We start from the raw sequence: 17,877 nt of genomic DNA, 5'->3' as shown, positions 1-17,877 counted from the left end.
GGAGTCTTTGCTCTACATGAGCTTTTCTTGTCCTGCAGAATCCCTGCTGTGTCAAGCAGACTTCTGCCCCCCTGTGAGTACCACACACAGCTGCTGTTAGCACAGCCCAGAGAGGCCAAATCAGCATTGCCCTGTGCCTGTGAGGAAATAAGCCTTGAATGGTTTGTGGAAATAGCTTCTTCATTGTGATGAAAAAAATAGCTGCTTTTAATTTTAGTTCCAATCTTTGATAGAAGTTAAAATGCTTGATTAGGCAAATGCCTTTTGGAAAAAAAATAGTTAGTGATGGCTTGGTTTATGTAAAGGCAATTGCATGTATAGCTTGAGAGTTACTGTTTTCCTTTTAAGTTAACAGTAAATAAAGTCAGCTTTTTCAGCGAAAGTAGTCATATTCTGTCTTCAACAACATGAAGAGCCAGACAGAAAATAAAACCTTGACTGCCCTAAATCCATTAAAATACATACATTTTACAATGAGCTACATGTCTGAAACGTGGCACAGGCAGTTACCAGTTGAAAAAGATGCTGTACAGAGGATCAAAAAAATGCAGAAAGCCTAATGAAAAGGGACAGGCTGGTTTTTCAGTCTGGCAGAAGGATCGCACTGAGATTAGGGGATTGAGCAAAAAGCCGGCGTGCAGAATTGCGGGTTTTTATATAATGGCTTTAGTAAGTATCCTTTAGGACCCAGTGGAAATGTTCAGTGAGGCAAACTTGGTGAGTAATGGCCAATCATTAGGTGGTGATGAGGGAAAAGCTCTGAGCGGGAAGCCCCTGAGAGCCTGTCGAATGCATCACGCCGGGAATGCAGCGTTTGTGCCAGTGATCGCCGACCAGCGCGACACGCCAGAATTAGACTTGATTCAATGTTTAAGCCCGGGGGGACTTGTACTTCAGGAGGTCACTGGAGTGCAGAGTGCCCGGCTCCCATTTCCAGCAAGATGCCTTATTTCACAAAACTCCTTTTATTAATCTTCTGCTTAGTTCTTCTTGTGGAAAGCAGAAAGCACCGGAGAAGGAGGTGGACAAGCCATCTGGATGTGCAAAGGGCAAGGTAAGGGTTGCTAAACCATGTATGCATCTTATCCTGCAGTGTTACAAATACATTACTACAGGGATATCAAAACCTACTCTGTCAATGTTTTCATGTGTATTGTGTGTGCGAACAGCTTTACAGATAATGTTTTTATAATGATCTCTGGTAATATAATCAGTTTTATGTGTAAGTGGACACTTCTGTTGCTAACCTTGATTAACTGTGAGTGAGGCAGGTTTTGCAGAGAAGTTGACTACTTTGGCATGGATTGTGGTGAAATTATTCTTAGCCATACATGCAAATTTCTGAAGGAATTCAGAGGAGTTGCAGTTAACAGAGATGTTCAAGTGTGCATGCAATTTAATGTTTCAGCAGTGTTTGGGGCAGGTTATTCACCTGCTTGCTGGAATGTGTGTTACTTATGTTTACTTGGAATTGCCCATTATGCTCTGAGAACTCAAGGGGATGTTGGTTAGCACACACTGTGGTAATTGATAACAAACCCTGGAAGCTGGCCAGGGATTGTAAAAAAAAAAAAAAAAAAAAAATAAAATTTTTTTTTTTGAGAAATACATAGAAGCTTTAAAAAATGGATTTTAAACTTAAGTGAAAGCACAAGAATGAGTTAAAAGTCTTAGTAAAGTTTATTAGATTTACCGCTGCTGAGATTTGTCTAGAGGTTTACATTAGAAAAGATAATCTTCCAAACCTGCCAGACAGTCCAAAGTATGTTATCCTTTTTTGTGGTTATGTCATCCAGTGGCAATTATATCTTGCAAGACATTGTCTGAAGGGCTCAAAAATAAAATTGGGTTAATCCATCTTATTAAATGGTTTCACTATGGCTGTAAACTTTCAAATCTTCATTTATTTTTGTGGACTTCTTGGTTTATTACTCAACACTTTTATAGGGAGTGTTGTTACTTGAATGTTTTGAAAAGAAATGTGATGTAATTGGAAGCAAAGAAAACATAATATGCTATCAGATTTACACTGCTTATTGAAAAAATACAGTGGCATATGCTTTTAATGACGTAAATGTTAAAAAGCTGAAACAGCTAGGGCCTGATCCTGAAATCCTAAAGTCAACTGAAGTTTTACCACTGATGTTCACAGAATCGCAATTATTGAATTATTGAGATCTTTCATTGAATGCTGAAAATATTCCAGTCTATACTCTGAGGAATGCAGGGAATTGAACTGTAGCACTTCCTTGCAAACCTTTTTGCGTAGTAAAGATCATGTGCTTTGAAGTAATAAACTAGTGTAAAATCCTTCTTTAAATATAAATTTCCCCTGAAGTAGAGCTATTCCTTACTTTAAAAGTTTTGTGCTTTATTTGAACTTGGAGAAAATAATTTACAGTGCAAATATTTTCATGAGTTGTAACAGAGTGGAAGTCAAAGTACCGCTAAAATTATTTTTATAAATACACAATAAAGAATGACAATACTATTTAGCATTCTGTGGTGTAATGCTTTAAATGAACAATTTTCCATCTAGGTAAGAGCTATATGCCGTACACACACACACACACAAAATTCCTATGTAAATTTAAAGTTTTATAAAATCAAGCATTAGGGATTGTCAAACAAGAATGACATTTTAAATACATAGAATTCTGCAATGTTGCAACAAAAAAGTGTATGGAGCAGTGTCGTTAATATTTTAAATTTTGCATTCAATTCTATTTCAAATTTTATATTTCAATATTCAATTGTATTTATTTTCAATTTTGCTTTTGCTATCAGTTATATAGAAAAAATTTAATAGTCCCTAGAGCAACAGTGAATAGTGGACTATTATAGTAAAAGGAAACTAAAACTAGTTCCTAGGCTGGTTTCCTACTCATGTAAAAGAAATTAAAAGAATGATCTTCTAAATAATTTCATCACATTTTGTGCTTAGTATTTCTCTTGCTGACTTACCGTAAGAAGCAGAGTAAATTTTGCGGTAAACTTTTCTTATTCAAGAAAATTTATTCCTGTATTTGGGAATCTACAGTTGGTAAGTTTGATATTTTGTGTCCACTAAGGTGATAAATCAGCTTGATCTAAAGATCTTTATATTGACTTCAAGAATATAGCTTGGGTTGTGCAGGTGCAGAACACGTTCAGTGCTATAGTTTCTTACTTCAACATTGCACAGAGGTTCCCATGGAGCAGAGGTCCTTCCCCATGGAGCTCCGGGCGCTTGGATGCCTGGTCCTGCGGGTTCTGGGACAGCTCTCTGCCACCATTCTGTGGAGAAGTTGTTGAGCCTGTGCCTAAGTGGGAAAGGAACATGGGGAGAGTCAGGTTAGGAAGCCAAATTAAGAATTGCCAGGTTAAGGGTTTCTTGTGCATCCTGGTTGTTTAATACATTGTACCACATTTTTTTTTTTGGAGAGTGGTGCCTCGCTCAGTGTGCTGAATGGATAATCCTTGCTTGATTAGAAACTGCCTTGCATTTAATTTTCTCTTTCTCCTGCATCCCCCCCTCACTGATAACACATCTCTCCTCCTACAGATTGAGGTATAACATAAACAACTGCCTGTGTGCATCACTGCCCTGACTGTTGCCCAAGACTGCCTCATGTTACGCTCTGGAGAGCCCAGGCTTTGCATAGGGAATTGGTGTGTGCTCATCAAGTAGCAGCTCTTGGCTTTATACTTTGATAGTAGTTTTTCACATTTTCCGTGGTGTACAGTCCTTGCCACTTCTATTAAGAAACTGAAGGGTATCAGTGATACCATTATGAAGTTGAGCGTGTTCTTGCTGATGTGCAAGATGTACAAATGGTGCATGAAACCAAGGGCTCTAGAACTGTAACAGCATTGTTGGTTAAAAAACTTTGCATTTCATTTTGTTTGGAGAATTAAAGTGCTAAATTAATTGCAAAGTAAAACCTTTGGTCAGAGTTGCCCGGGTGACTGCTGGGCAGGGCATGTTTGCCCCAGCCTTACCTGCATACCACATAATAAATTTACACAGAGGAAGAAGAACCTGGAGCTGAAGGAAACAACATAAATGTGCAAAGGTGCAGGTGTGTGTGTCAGATATCTGTGCTGCTATGTTGATAGCTGGGATTTTCCAGAGGACTGTGCAAGGAGTTTAGGTGCTGGCAGGGCAGGTCAGACTTGCTGTAGGTAGTACTGGCTGTACAGTGTATGTAGCTGTGCTTGGATCTTCCTCAGAGCATCACCCTTACCCCAAGTGCCAAGCAAGTGCTGCTGGAATGTCCAGCACTGAGTTTTTGAAACAGTTTTGAGTACTCTTCAGTAGCTCAGCAGTGGTTGCCTCTCAGAAATGGTAAGCAAATGCTGGCAAACCTGCTAGCAGCTGGACAGAATTTTATCCAGCTGAACAGAATTTCCAAAAGACAAAAAACCCTCTGAAAGTTAATGATTTTGTTAATATTTACTGCTCTATTAAAATTGTTGATAATGGTTCTGGTAATTTGCTCTGCATAAATTGAGAATTCAGGAGACAGTTACCATCTCTGTTGTGCCAGTGAATGCCGTGTTTCCAGCAACCTGTGCCCACCTGACTCTGAGTCTGCCTGTTCCTCTCTCCTACCAGCCATTCAAAGCCTCGTGCTTCAACAGCAGAAAAACTGCCTGTGATATAGAGCTGGCTTTGGGCTGCTCTTAGCTAAAGAATTCCTCCCAAGGTTTTTGGTGGCCAGTCCTTTGGAGAATCTCATTAGAGATGCCATTTTCAGGCATCTGCTACATGCCAGCCTTAGGTTAGGACCCGAAAGCAGAAGGCAACCACCAGGACGCAGCAGCACAAGGCTTAGCACAAACTGTTTTTCCAAACAGCACTCCACTGGAGCAAGTAGTCTGCTGAAATTGCTGCTGCTGGCAGCAACTTCCCTCCGCTGCTTTGTGGAGCTGCATTTTTTCCGTTTTTTCATCTGAATACTGCAGACACATCCTCTAGCCTGTGATACCTCTCAGCCCTCACAGATCCCCTTTGCTCTGTGGCAGTTCCTCAAAAAAATTGGAGTTTGTTAGTGCTTCAGTGATTGAAATGTGATAGACATTTTTTACAGGTGTATGGCTAGCCTGGGGCTCAAGTCCAGGGCACTGCTGAACCTCTGGGGCAGGGTTTGATGTCCTCTGAGGCTTTTTTCCCAACACTGCAGCATCAGCCAGGGCCAAAGAGCAATGTGAAACAAAATCAGGGAGAGAATGTGTATGACAGCAGTGATTGTGCACACCCTTTGAGTTTGTGTCCATCCTTTTCCAGAGTCAGATTTAGTTTTTCTAGAAAACAGGCAAGGAAAGTCACTTTCCTTTCCTTCCTGCTCCCAGCATAAAGCAACAGATGAGTTAAGTGTAAAAGATGTTACATCCAGAGGTAGGGCCACAGAATACCTCTTTTCTGAGGCTCTGGAAGCAATAGAGACTGATGTGTCCACCCAAACCAAGACAGACCTATCTTGTGGAGATGACAGGTCTTCCTGGGCAGCTGGGGCTCCTAAAGCACTTGAATTGATGTCCCTGACAGGCACTGGAAAGAGACTTCACCAAAATCGAGGATCTTGATGTTCCCAGTTTGTAAGAATTTTCTCAACCATATCTGATCCCATATGATCCACGCATATAAAGATTAAAGATACGCTCATAACACAGTGACGATAATAAATTTGGAATTCTCATCTAGGAGCGAGCTAATTGGTATGACAGTCATAAACTGTTATTGTACCTTCTCTTTTTAATTTAGCTTCTAGGGCTTTGTGCTGCAGCTGTCACATGCTTTGATGATTAGAAAAACAGGAGGTCTTGTACCTTCCTTGGTGCTGGGTTTACACATTGTACACCTCCTCCAACTTGCTGTGGCAGCTACACAAAGTTAGTGATGCCTTCACCTAACGCATTTTGGGATTTTTGCCCCCTCAGAGAATATGCTGAAGAGTGAAAGATTTTCTCTGAAACTGTAGAAATACTTCTCTGCATCATGATATGTAATTGGAACAAAGTCCCATGACCCTGAGGTACCATCTCACCACCAAAATCCATCCTGATTTCTCCAGGAGAAGGTGCAGAAATCTGCCAGACTCTGGCTGCCAACAGCTGTGCCATGCTCAGGATGGAGATCATTTCTTTTCAGGCTGACCACTTAGCCATTGCCTTATGCCCTACAGCACGAGGGCTATTTCCAATTTGAAAGTTCTTTATCTTGCTCTCAAAAGGTCTGAATATCTGCATAGACACCTGCTCTTTTTTGAATCCTGCCAAGCTGTTACCTGTAATTTCTCATGCCATCAAGAAGGAATTTTCTTTGATATATTTGGCAATAGAAAAAGCATCTATTTTATGCAATTGAGACAATTCTGAGTAAAAGTGACTGGAAAGGAAAATATATTTTAAAAAAATTAGAACAATAATAGAGAAGCCTTTACAGAAGCTCAATGAGCTATCTGTTGCCTTTTCTTTAAATAGAAACAATTCTTCACAGAAGCCAGATTTATCAAATTCATGCCCCTTGAATGACATCTAAACAGCAATGAAATTATATATCGGAAAAATGTGGCCAAAAAAGACAAAGGGAGATGGGTGTATTTAAATGAATACTGGTGAATTGCAGAGAGCGCATAAAGCTGAAAGAAACCCTGACAAATCTATAATCAGAAATGCTAAAGACCATAAGTACATCAGGGGGGATTTATGAGATACTGGTGATCAGATTGCCAGAAAAGGCAGCAGTGTTCAGAGCACCCTTCAGTTCTGTAAGAGCACTGGCAGCTGGTGTCACCTTTGCCGCAGGTAATAAGAAGCTCCTGGTGCCAAACAGCAGTGGGGCTGGCATGGGGTACTTGCCAGAGTGGGGCACAAGATACAGCACAGCTGATGTCAAACACTATAATAAAGAATTTTTTTTTTTTTCCAAACAAACTTGGTCTTGAATTGGATTAAATAGATGAAAGTAGTAATAAATTTTAAAAGCTTTTTATATAAAAATATCTCAATACAAAAACTTGGTAAATGGATTAAATTGATTAAAAGGGGATGGTCAGAGCTCTTTCTGTAAAATCTGAATTGGCTCTCATAATACCTGAAGGATTGAGCACAAACTGATGATTAAATGATGGCTATTAAATGCAACCCCCGGCTCAGAATGTGCCTGAAAACCTCTTTTCTTCCAAAGAGAGTGTCCGTGTCCCCAGCCAGGCCTCTGAAGCCTCTGCAGCCACAGACTGTTTTCAGCAGCTCTCCTGTGTGCTCTTGCTTGTTTGATGATTTTCAAAGAATTGATCAAAATGTAGCATTTCAGTGAGGCTGAGCCATTGATTTACAAGATAACACTGCCAGGGTTTTCCATACTAATTCCTTCTACAGTGTGTAATCCAATGTTTTATTGGATTTTTAATTAGACTTTTTTACCCCCTTCTTTGAGGAGAGAGACTTGATTGAACATTCACTGGTACTTTGGCTTTTCCCTGATAATTAAAGTCAAGCAGACTTTTGATCAAGATCCTTTTTCCAGACTTCCAGCTTTTTGGGCACAGAGGCCGTGCAGCGGACGGTGGAGTGCTTTGGCAGCAGCCCTCCCTTTGCAGCAAAACAAAGCCTCCCCCTGCAGCAAGCAGTTAAAAGCTAAACTTTTGCCTCCAACCATTCCCATTAGTGGCTGTGCTTGGTTTTACACCCCTGCTTTTAGGTAACCATTAATGCAGCCTTCCTCGGGAGGGTGCTTGCTCTGGCTGGCTCTTTCTCATGGCCAGCAGGGAGAGAAGCTCTGACATCCCAAGTGAAACAGGAGCCCAAAACAACCTGAGGGAGATCCAGCTTTTCCCATGTAGCATATGCCCTGGGGTACAAGGGGTTATATTCCTTCAAAACATCTATTTGATACAATTCTTTTTAAAATCTGTTGCTTCCTTTTCACCTTCTTATTGTAAGGAAATGGGTTATTGATGTTAGCAGCAGCTATCAACACCCTTTAGGTTTCATTTCTTTCTTGAAATCAGCGCTCTGATGGGAAACTTTTCTTCTGATTTGTGATTTATGCTCCCTTTGGCTCATACTTTTCGTGCTTTATATTTTAATGAAGCTAAGAACATCCCTTTTACTACCTACATTTATGTGTGGGGTGATTGTTTTGTAAGTTCTGAATTCTTCACCAAGAATTTAAGCCTAAGTAGTCTCTTTATTTTTTCCTCCAGGATTTTTTGTTCTTTATTTTTAGTAATATTTCTTCCATACAAGAAAAGGAACTTGAACTTTTTGTATAAGGTTTTTTCTATTTATCATAATTATTTTTAGTTAGTTACTGAAAATTAGCTAATTGCAGCAGTACTTACAATGTCATCGGCTTTTATGTCCAAAACAAAGGGATGAGGAACCTTAATGGTCCGAGACTTCCATTCGCACCACCGGAGAACAGTCAGGGTTGCTGATCTGGATTTTCTTCCAGAAGTGCATGCAGTTTGTTTATTTGCTGATTAGTTATCCCCTTATGCGATTTTAGTGACTATTCTCACTTTTCTCAAGGGTTTGTTATCATCCTTGTTCCACTGTTGTTATACAATATCTCAAATAAAAAGTTAGATTTTTTCCTACCTTAATGTTCAGAAAACTGTGGGACTGAAGGCTTCTTTAGATAAAACTCTCTTCCTGCTGTTGTGGGAAGGAATGGGTCGTTTTGTTGTTGCTGAAAGCCAGAAGACCCTCTGTCCACACAAACTGCCAGCACTGAATTGCTGAAGTTCACGGGGCACTTTCCAAGTAGCGTTTGACATTGCGTGACCAGCATTGGAAAAAAGCTTTTTCATGACAATGTTGTCTTGGTACCTGGCCAAATCCTGGCCAGGTAACGTGGGGCAGCCAGCTGCTTCTACTGCTGCTTGCTCTCAGCTGCAGCATTCGCTGCGTGCAGCTCCCCTGTGAGATGCTGGGCTCTGTGCCTGGTGCCTCCTTGGGAGCCGGGGTGTCTGGGGCAGAGGGAGCACCATGTCCTCGGAGGGGGCAGAGGAAGCAGGGCTGCCTGCGGGGCACCAAGGTCTGAGGTAATGCTGTGGAAAGGCAGCGCTGTGTCTGTGCTTTGCTGCTGGCAGTCTCCCCACTGTCCCCGGGACTGTGCCTGCAAAGCTGCTGCTCCTGTGGCTCCGAAATGGGGCTGGCAGTTGTGGCACTTGGGCACAGGGACGTGGGAACAATGCCATTGCTGTCTCTTGCAGTCACATCTTTAAGAAGAACCGTGATTTGACCAAAGCCTGGAAAGGAAAGACAGACCAGCTTCTCAGAGTCGATGAACATGACTTCACCATGCGGCCGGCCTTTGGAGGTGAGGATAAAATGGTTCTCTTGATTTCATGCTCATCTAATTAAGAATGATCTAATTATCCAATTAGCAATCTAATTTAAAACCAAGCAAACAAACCTCTGTCCAGATGCTTCAGTGTGAAGGGAAAAGACTTGGTGCCAATTCAGAGAGGCCTCACGCTCATCTCATTGCCCTCTGTGCCCTGTACATTTCCTACATTCCTTCCTGTTGGAGCAGTTGACTCTGTTTTTGGCTGGCATTCCCCAGAGCTCAGGTTGGACCCTCCCAGTAAGTGTTTCACTCTATTGAGAAGAGAAGGCAAGCTGCAGGTTTTAATATTCACTTGTGGTTGTGAAGTTGCAATGAGCTTTTCATCTGATGTGATTAAAGTGCAAAGTAAAGAACTCATTGGGTGGATCACAGCCCATCATTACTAGGAGAAAATGGAGACCTCTGCCAACTTCACTTCTGCCTTTGGTCACAGCCAGTTACAGGAATGTGCTCGCCTGACCTTTCTTGACTCACTACTGCAGAGAAAAGAGGGTACCTGAACAAAAACTGCTGGAATACCAATATGGCACTCCCTCTTCTGATTACATCAATAACCAAATCCTTCCAGAGCTAAGGACAGAGTTTTCTGTGCTTTTCACTTAATGACTAATGCTGCATCCTTTGTCAATTGGCCATCTAGGGTGAAGTGCTACCTCTCCCTGCCCAGGGAGACACACGAGTGTTTTGCCCTTTGCACCTAGTCCATAGAACAGAACTTCTCACACCTGCCCATTCCTGGTGTGGCTGAAAAGATATTTCTTGTCCCTCAGTGAAGATGTACTGTTCTGAGACCACAGTGCTGACCCTTGCTCACAATTTATATATATATTTTCAAACTCCAGAGTTCAAAACCTGTCATCACCAGTGTTTCCTGCCCTGCAATGTTATTTACGAGCAAGTGGTAGTCCAGCCTAAATGTTGGAGGTAACCTCTTTCTAATCAGTGAAAAACTTGATCTGCTACTTCCAGGGTCGAAGAGTTTGCCCTAAATTGCCCTCTGGGTGGAGGAGAGGCAGATTTCCCTTGGGCTGGTGGGAACACATGGAGCCCTGGACACAGCTGAGGCTCAGGGGTGAGGTCTGGGAGCTGGTTCTGGAGGCACTGTTCTTCTTTATGAATCAGCTGTAAAAGTGTGAATTCACCAAAGTGCACATGCCTTCCTAAATGCCAGGTATGCCCTCCCCTTCTATAAAGTGAGAGGATGCTGTCTTAGGTTTTCTGATATTTTTCCTTTTTTTTTAGCCAACCTCAATTTTTGGAGCTTGGCTGTTGAATTCTGAGTGCCTGATATGGACAAGCTGAAGGTGCTGATCAATCCTCTGGACAAAAGACCTGCTGGTCTGATGGGTGGGGGTGATAGGGCTTCTCTGGGAGGATATTTGGACTCCCTACCTTGACTCAGCTGGAGACAGCTGGGGAACCATGGTAATTTTTTAAGCTTTTTTCCCCCTGACTGGATGTATGTCAGGGCATCATGCCTGTTTTGGGGAGAAGCTGCAAGGTTTTGCTCTGTTGTGCCGATGGTTTGGCACCCAGTGGCACCATTGCACTGTATTTCTGGGAACAGATCTGAATTTAACTATTTTTATCAGTGTCACTGTATTTTCATCAGGATCTTTGAAGAACACATTTGAGCACAGGTCACACCAAACAGACACACATAATTACACAGTCATTCTTCTAATGTTAATGGAACTGCATTTAATCTCTCTTTTGCCTTGTTTTCCCCATGCTACCTTCCATCACAGCATCAAGATTCTTCTAGACCCACAATTTGGAATAATGTTTATAAAACTCAGAAGTACTCTAAGAGCCTTTGCTGAGAAAACTTTCTTCTTTTTTTGTAATGGAAAAACATGATGTTTTTTTTTAATTTTTGTATAAAACCTCCTTACCTTGCAGAGATTCATGGGACAAAGGTGTGGTATTAGCAAAGTTGTATTGAAATTGCATGTGATGAGGAGCAAAACATGAAAACATCTTTGTTGAGGCTCCAGCCTTGGAAAGCCTGTCTCAGACACGCAGAGATAATGGATGCTACAGGTTCTGGCTCAGCTGCAGAATTGCACAGTGTGTTTTCAGTGACAGATGATAAGCCTAATGGAAAAAATCATAAAGGAAAGGGAACAAAAGTCTGCTAAGAGGTGATCCTCATAGTTTTGTCTGTAATGTTATTCGTCAGGCAGTCACAGTGATTTGCTGTGCACCGTGAGTCCTTCCAGCTTCTTGCTGTGGCAGTGTCAGTCAAACTGATGTGGTCTGACCTGTGGAGAATAAAAAGGCTTTTGTACTGCAGAAGTGGAGAACAGGAGCCTGTGGGATACACATGACTGTAACTGGTCACTGCCCTAAGACCCTCTCAGGTCTAACTGAGGTTCCACCTCTGTGGCATTGCATCAGGCCTTTGATGTTACCTTGCAGGAGGGAAAGGCACCTCACTTCTAGAAAATTAAAAAAAAATACCATGAGTAACTTGTGAGTGGCATTAACACTAAAAGAATCCCAGTACTGCTGATGGTTCCCAAGGTGGGCCAGCCTGCAACTCCATCTTAAGCTAAGAAGGGGACAGAGGATGAGCTGTTTAATGGTGGCCACAGTGACTCTTGCTGGTCTGCAGAGGACAGTCAGCAAGCTGCCAGCCCAGCACAGCTATGACCACTGGGCAGAGCAGGCTGGGGTTATGCAAGGTGAAATGAAAAAAAAACAATCTTAGAGAAAGGTGGAGGGTTTTTCAAGAAGTATCTTTGTAAAGAGCAAGTGAGCAAACAAATGTTGTATAAGTTGTGTTATTAACAGCCCAATAAGCATGGTTGTCTTGCCTGTCCTCAGCCCATTAGAGACAGGCAATTTGGTACAGAGGCAATGACAATTTATTTTTTTTTTGCTTTGCTGATGGTGAAAGAGCCTCCAAAAGCTAAGAGACTGCAGGGTTTTTTGACCCTTAGGGAGTTATCTCCATGTCAGTGACCTTGTTCTAGCTAGCAGATGTTCAGGTATTATTTATTATCATTAATATTTGAAGATTATGTAAATGTTTGTTTTGCTGCCTTCCTTAAACGCCCATTTTAAGCATTTCATTTATGACATCTCGTATTTTACAGGGAGCCTGTGAATAAGCAGCTTTAGTTGATACTTAAAATAGCTGTATCTTCTTTATTGAGAACCAGCCTAATGCTTTACTTTTATTATATTTGCTCACAGCCGAGTAGCCTAATGTCAGCTGGTCCTTGCTGCCCTTTCTGGGCAGCGCTTTTCCAGGGTGGATGGACAGTGGGGTAAATGAAGCATGAGTAGTTCACTGAGTGTTAGTCACAAGGGCTGGAATAGAACTTGCTTCTCTGCTGATGAGCAGCTGCCTGCGAGATGCAGAGGGACAAAGGGCTGCAGTCATGAGGCAGGTGATGAGCATGTCCTGGGGCTGCTGGCTGCCTGGGAGCTGCCCACACCTAAGAAGACCCAATCAGATATACATTCACCAAAAATTAAATACACACACACACACAAAAATACACAGAAAGCTGTTTTGTGTCTTGCAGACATGGGATCTCTTATGGACATTATGGATATCCAGTCTCTCTGGATGTGCACAAGATACCTGTCAGTAAAAAACCCCTCAAATCTACTTGTTTCCCATGTACATATTTTTTTCCAGGGCCTTCATCTGCCTCCCTCCTTCAAAAATAGATGAAGGGACACGGTCTCAGAGAGAAACAACAAGCCTTTGAAAGCACTGCCAAAGAGAAAAATTACGGATGTCAGAAAACTCTAGTCTCAGAGCTGGAGTGGAAAACTGATTCCAGGCATCTTCATGGTAGCATGCTCTTCCCTATCTTCCAAAGCCTGCTTCAGTGCTCAGAAATAAAAGCCATGTTTGTGCCCGGTTCTGACTGGGAGCTGACTCACACTTTGAAGCTTTCATGCTGCTCACTGGATGGTGTTTTTAGGTGTGGAGACACAGTGGGATGTAACAGGCTTTAATATTGGGCTCCTTCTGAAGTCATTCCTTCACAGGACTTGTGGAAACCTCCTGGGTTCCCTGGAGAGGTCAGCCCAATGCCAGACATCCCACTCAATCTGGGGCAGAGTATGATACTCAAACTGGAGTTTTTGCAATATGAAACAAGCCACAAAGTCTTCTTCGTGCCAGAACCAGGCCAAAATTCCATGAATCTGGCTGATACTTTTCAGAGACTTTTAACTGTGATCTGAAGAACTCTGCTGGACTGCAGGCTTTGAGCAAAGCAGCACTGCTTCCTTTTATCATCCATGTCCCCAGCTTTCACATAGATCCATTTAGCTTCCTGTTCAGCAGTGAACATCCTTGAGAGAAGCCTGAGCTTTGAGATCTCTCCAGTGTTAACGGGTTCAAGTCTTTTGTTGCTTATAATTCTGTAGGATGATCCTTCTATATTTCCTCTTTCTGGAGAAAAGGTGAATATTGATATAATATTATTTATGACAAAGCAAGACTGGTTGATGAAGACTTTTTTGCATCTAATGCTGTAATCAAAGTTAATTTTTCTGTCTGCCAGTTCAGTTTGTCATATACCATCTGAGCCGTTCTTGTTCCTTCTCATTCACACCCTAATCATACTCTGCTCCCTCTCAGTCCAGAGGATTTTTTCTTTTTGCTCATCCCTAGTGGCATTTGATAAGGAATTTGGCAAAACACCCTGAGCCTCTGTGGTTCAACTGTTCAGTTCCCAGAGGGACAGGATTAAAAAGCAGCAGTTCCTGATTGACTCCATGGGTGAGTGAGATCAAGGATCTCCTGACATTTCTCTCTGAGTGATCAACAGCCATTTAGTTCAATGGTATGTTCTGTAGCCAACATGACCTTCAAGGAAACCCAGGGTTTGTTTCTGTGGTTTAAAGAGGTCATTTCTAGACAGGACTTCTGCTTTGCTTCGGAAGCTGCATGCACTTTCAACATTGCTTGCATCAAGTACCTCTGCAAAACTGCATCTTGCTTGAAGTTTTGTAGAGTGATGGGCCAAGTGAACATGCAATTATCATTATCACTTATGCTTATCACCAAGAGCAGGACTGGGTGCTCATTTGACTCCTGTCACTACCTCACAGGCAGCAACTGTCCCCACTGGCCCTTCACTCACCCTTCCCTGCTCAGCCCAGCTTCTTGTCTAAACTCACGCAAAGGGTCTTAGTGTCTTAATGTGTCCTCATCCACATTTGTGTGCTCTCTCATTGCCTCAGCCTCAGGTGCTGAATGAGAAGCAGGGAGAAGGAAAAAGCAGTGAGCAGTGATTACTCCTGCTGATTTTAGTAGGAATTTGCTTAAAAAAGGCAGAGTAAGTATTTCTGCTGATAAATTGGTTTTACAGACTCATCTTTACATTTCTGTATTAAGCACTAAACTTTTGAGTCCAGTGTTCAAATAATTTCTCCCTCTCTCTATTACAATCACATTTTTATCAATCCCTCAAATTTGTGATTAACTGCAGAAAAGACACCTAATCCAGTCTTGGACCCCCTCTCTCAAGGGCTTTCCACACCAGCCAGCTTAACATGGAACACCCTTTAATTTGGGTTTAATAAATCTTTGTGTCAGCTCCAGACTAAACCTTAGACTTGGTCCTTGCAGTGAGATAAGTTCTGGTTATTGAGTATTTGATGCAGGAACATGAACAAAGTAAAGGACATAGTATTTTATCTCCAAGAGCAGGTAGGGAAGGAATAGGAGAGCAGGACAGATACCAGCTTGGCAGTGTTCTTATGTTTATGGGTTTGGTTTTCAGTTCTTTGGGTTTTTTGGGGTTTTTTAAATATGTGATTAGTGTTCAGAGAAGCATAGAAATTGCAGCAGTAAATAGATTTTGTGCAGGTGTTGATTTCCTGAATCAAGGCTAAATTAAGGATTGATACATAGGGAGTCTCACTTGCAGTCTGGAAGTTGTGGGGGGCTGCCCAGCATGTGTTGGGCACACAGCCCTCAGTTTTTGCTGTTTCTCTGTTGATTGTACTGCACATCAAAATGTCTCTTGTCACCACAGACCCAGTGCTATTTGCTACCTTGTTTAAAAAAATCCCAACAAACCAGAGCGTGTTTTACTGAGCAAGAGAAGTGTCATAGAAAAATTCTTTATCTTGGTTGCAAATGATTGCTGGCAATTTTTTAAAAATATGCAGTGCAGAGCTGTGTCTGAATGTGACATGTAGGTGTTTGTAAGGACCTGGGAGTCGTCTCAAAGTGCTGGGTACTTCATTGTGTACCAGGTTTGTGCTTCACTGCTGGGGACAGCAGTCACTTAAACTGGAATTGATGGTTCTGAGGAGCCTGGTCCAGTTCCACAGGGCTTGTTCAAAGTGCCTGTACCCAGCAGAGCTGCTGACAGACACCGTCGGGATAACAGGCTGGAGCTGTGCCTGTGGGAAGGGGACAGTGTGCTCTGCTCCTCAGAGTGCTCTGCTCTAACCAGGTGAGGCTGGCTTATCAAGGCCCTGGCAAACCTGCACTGGGGCTGGTTGCAGCCCCATGGCATGGGGCTCAGCCTTTCCCAACTGAGGCTGAGCTGCTGCTTCTTTCTCCTCCAGCAGAGGCAAACATAAGGCTGTGTTCAAAAGCCCTGAAGATGTGTGGGGATCTGTACGTGCTGCTGCAGGTACAGGAGCAGGATGGAGAGCATGTTCCAAAAGTGTGCTGCTCTCTCAGCACCATTTCTTCTCTCTGGTTAGACTTGTGCATTCAGAGCTTCAATGTGGTCTCGAGGAAGATGCTACTCTAGCTAAATGTATGTATGCAGCAGGCCCTGCTGTTCGTGGTGCTCCAAATAGGGGTCTGAGTCCACAAAGGGACTGTGGTGCATCTTATGAATTATCTGGCTGCTAATTAGGTTCAAAATCTAGGTGCTAAAAGTCTTTGCAAATCTTCATGGAGGCCACTATGATCTTTGGAAAAATAATTCCTGCTGGACAAGTCTCAGGCATGTCTGCAGAGCTTCTGCTTCCTTTGGCATGGTCTGTGTCACGGACAGTGCCCAGGCTGGAGACACATCAGCGCGAGCCCTGTGAGACCCACTGCCACACTGGATCCACCTGGACTGCCCCTCAGCAGCTCCTGCTGAGCTACCCTGCTGGGTCATGCTTGGTGTGCTTGTCTCAGTGCCCACTTATCACCAGGATTTGGGAAAAGCTGCATGAGGGTACACCTTGGGGATCTTGAGTCATCTGAGCAGGTCCTGGTCACAAATGAGCAGCAGTCTACAGTGAAGCTTTGATATAGATTTTCTAGTAATAGAAAAATGTGCATTCATTATGGGATGTTTTCTGCACATTTATTCTTTGTGGGCTCTTTGATTGCTAATTTTAAAACTACAGTGGAAAACTAGCAATATCATCTGTGAATAATATGAATTAAAATGGTGATGGGCTCTTAGAAGATTAATGTGGCTTACCTTGTTGGTAAAAAATGATAAACCTCCAAGGAAGAGCTCATTGCTTGCCACGTCTTCATCTCAGTTCTCTGTCCTTGGGGCTAAATTTGTTCATAAATGCCTAAAATTTAACATGGCATGGCTCAGTTTTTAAAAAAATAGGCAAATGTTTCATCCAAGCTCTGGATCAACTGGCAAAGTGTCAACATTGCAGCATATGGCAAGGAGAAGATAATTCAGTGTTTCAAAAGGGCACTTACATGGTTATTCACTCTTTCCCCAGCACCCTCCTGAAGAACCTTTGACAGAAACGTACAACATAAACACAGAAATATTTGCATGTCACCTTAGAAGTGCAAATTAAATGCAGATGATATGAAAGAACATTTATTTACATATGTAAATCTCATTCTCTTCCAGGCCCTGCAATTCCTGTTGGGGTGGATGTGCAAGTTGAAAGCTTGGACAGTATTTCTGAGGTTGACATGGTATGTAATCCTCTTCTAAGCCTCAGCTATTTCTAGTCATACAAAGACCTTCTGACTTGAAACCTGTGGGTTTGTAATCATTGGTCAGATCAAAGTAATAGCAGCATCTCTAAAATTCAAAGAGGCTGATAATCAGAACCAAAGACTTCATAAAACCGGGTGATCAAAGTCTTACCTCTCTATCTCCAGATAAAGATTAAAAGTGTGATGAGAAAAGGGACCTTGAATGGGAGAATAATCAGTACTGTGAAAGACCTTTCATGACTGAAAATAAAAGCAGCTGCATATGAAGTTTTGAAGCTATATGGTAAAATTCACATAAGCTGTGCTTGCCGCAGGAGTTTTCTTCCTTAGGGAACCATTCAATTCACATGAGTGCTCATGCATGCTTTGCTGTTTGGTTTTGGGTTGATTCATGGTGATTTTTTTTAATTGTAGGAAATAGAATAAAAAACACTTGAAAGAGAAGTCAAAAGGGGAACAGAGAGGAGAATAGGAAGCTCCTGGGCTCCTTCCTCTTTCTGCCTTTTCCTCCCTGTTCTTGTGCACCTTTTGTGGTCTAGACAAAACATAAAGACAAAGGAAGAGCTTTAGGTTGAGTGTTTTTTAGTATGGTGCAATTATATTTTCATCCCATTTTTGAGGGGTTGGTTTAGAT

At 42.2% G+C, this 17,877-nt stretch overlaps 1 protein-coding gene across 1 annotated transcript in view; it reads left to right on the top strand.

Annotated features, from left to right (window-relative positions):
* The first annotated feature begins 392 nt into the window (after positions 1–392).
* LOC136358941 (gamma-aminobutyric acid receptor subunit rho-2) overlaps positions 393–17,877 on the top strand; it is a 31,449-nt gene continuing 13,964 nt past the window's right edge. The window contains exons 1-3 of the mRNA XM_066315131.1: positions 393–1,054; positions 9,204–9,310; positions 17,152–17,219. Of these exons, the coding sequence (XP_066171228.1) occupies positions 867–1,054; positions 9,204–9,310; positions 17,152–17,219 (363 nt within the window). The 5' untranslated portion in view covers positions 393–866. The remainder of the gene's footprint in view (positions 1,055–9,203; positions 9,311–17,151; positions 17,220–17,877) is intronic.

This window comes from Sylvia atricapilla, chromosome 3 (genome assembly GCF_009819655.1).
Source record: "Sylvia atricapilla isolate bSylAtr1 chromosome 3, bSylAtr1.pri, whole genome shotgun sequence".
In the NCBI taxonomy this organism is placed as follows: Eukaryota; Metazoa; Chordata; class Aves; order Passeriformes; family Sylviidae; genus Sylvia; species Sylvia atricapilla.
Note: the sequence above shows the minus strand (reverse complement) of the source record. Positions and strands in the feature narration are given on the sequence as shown.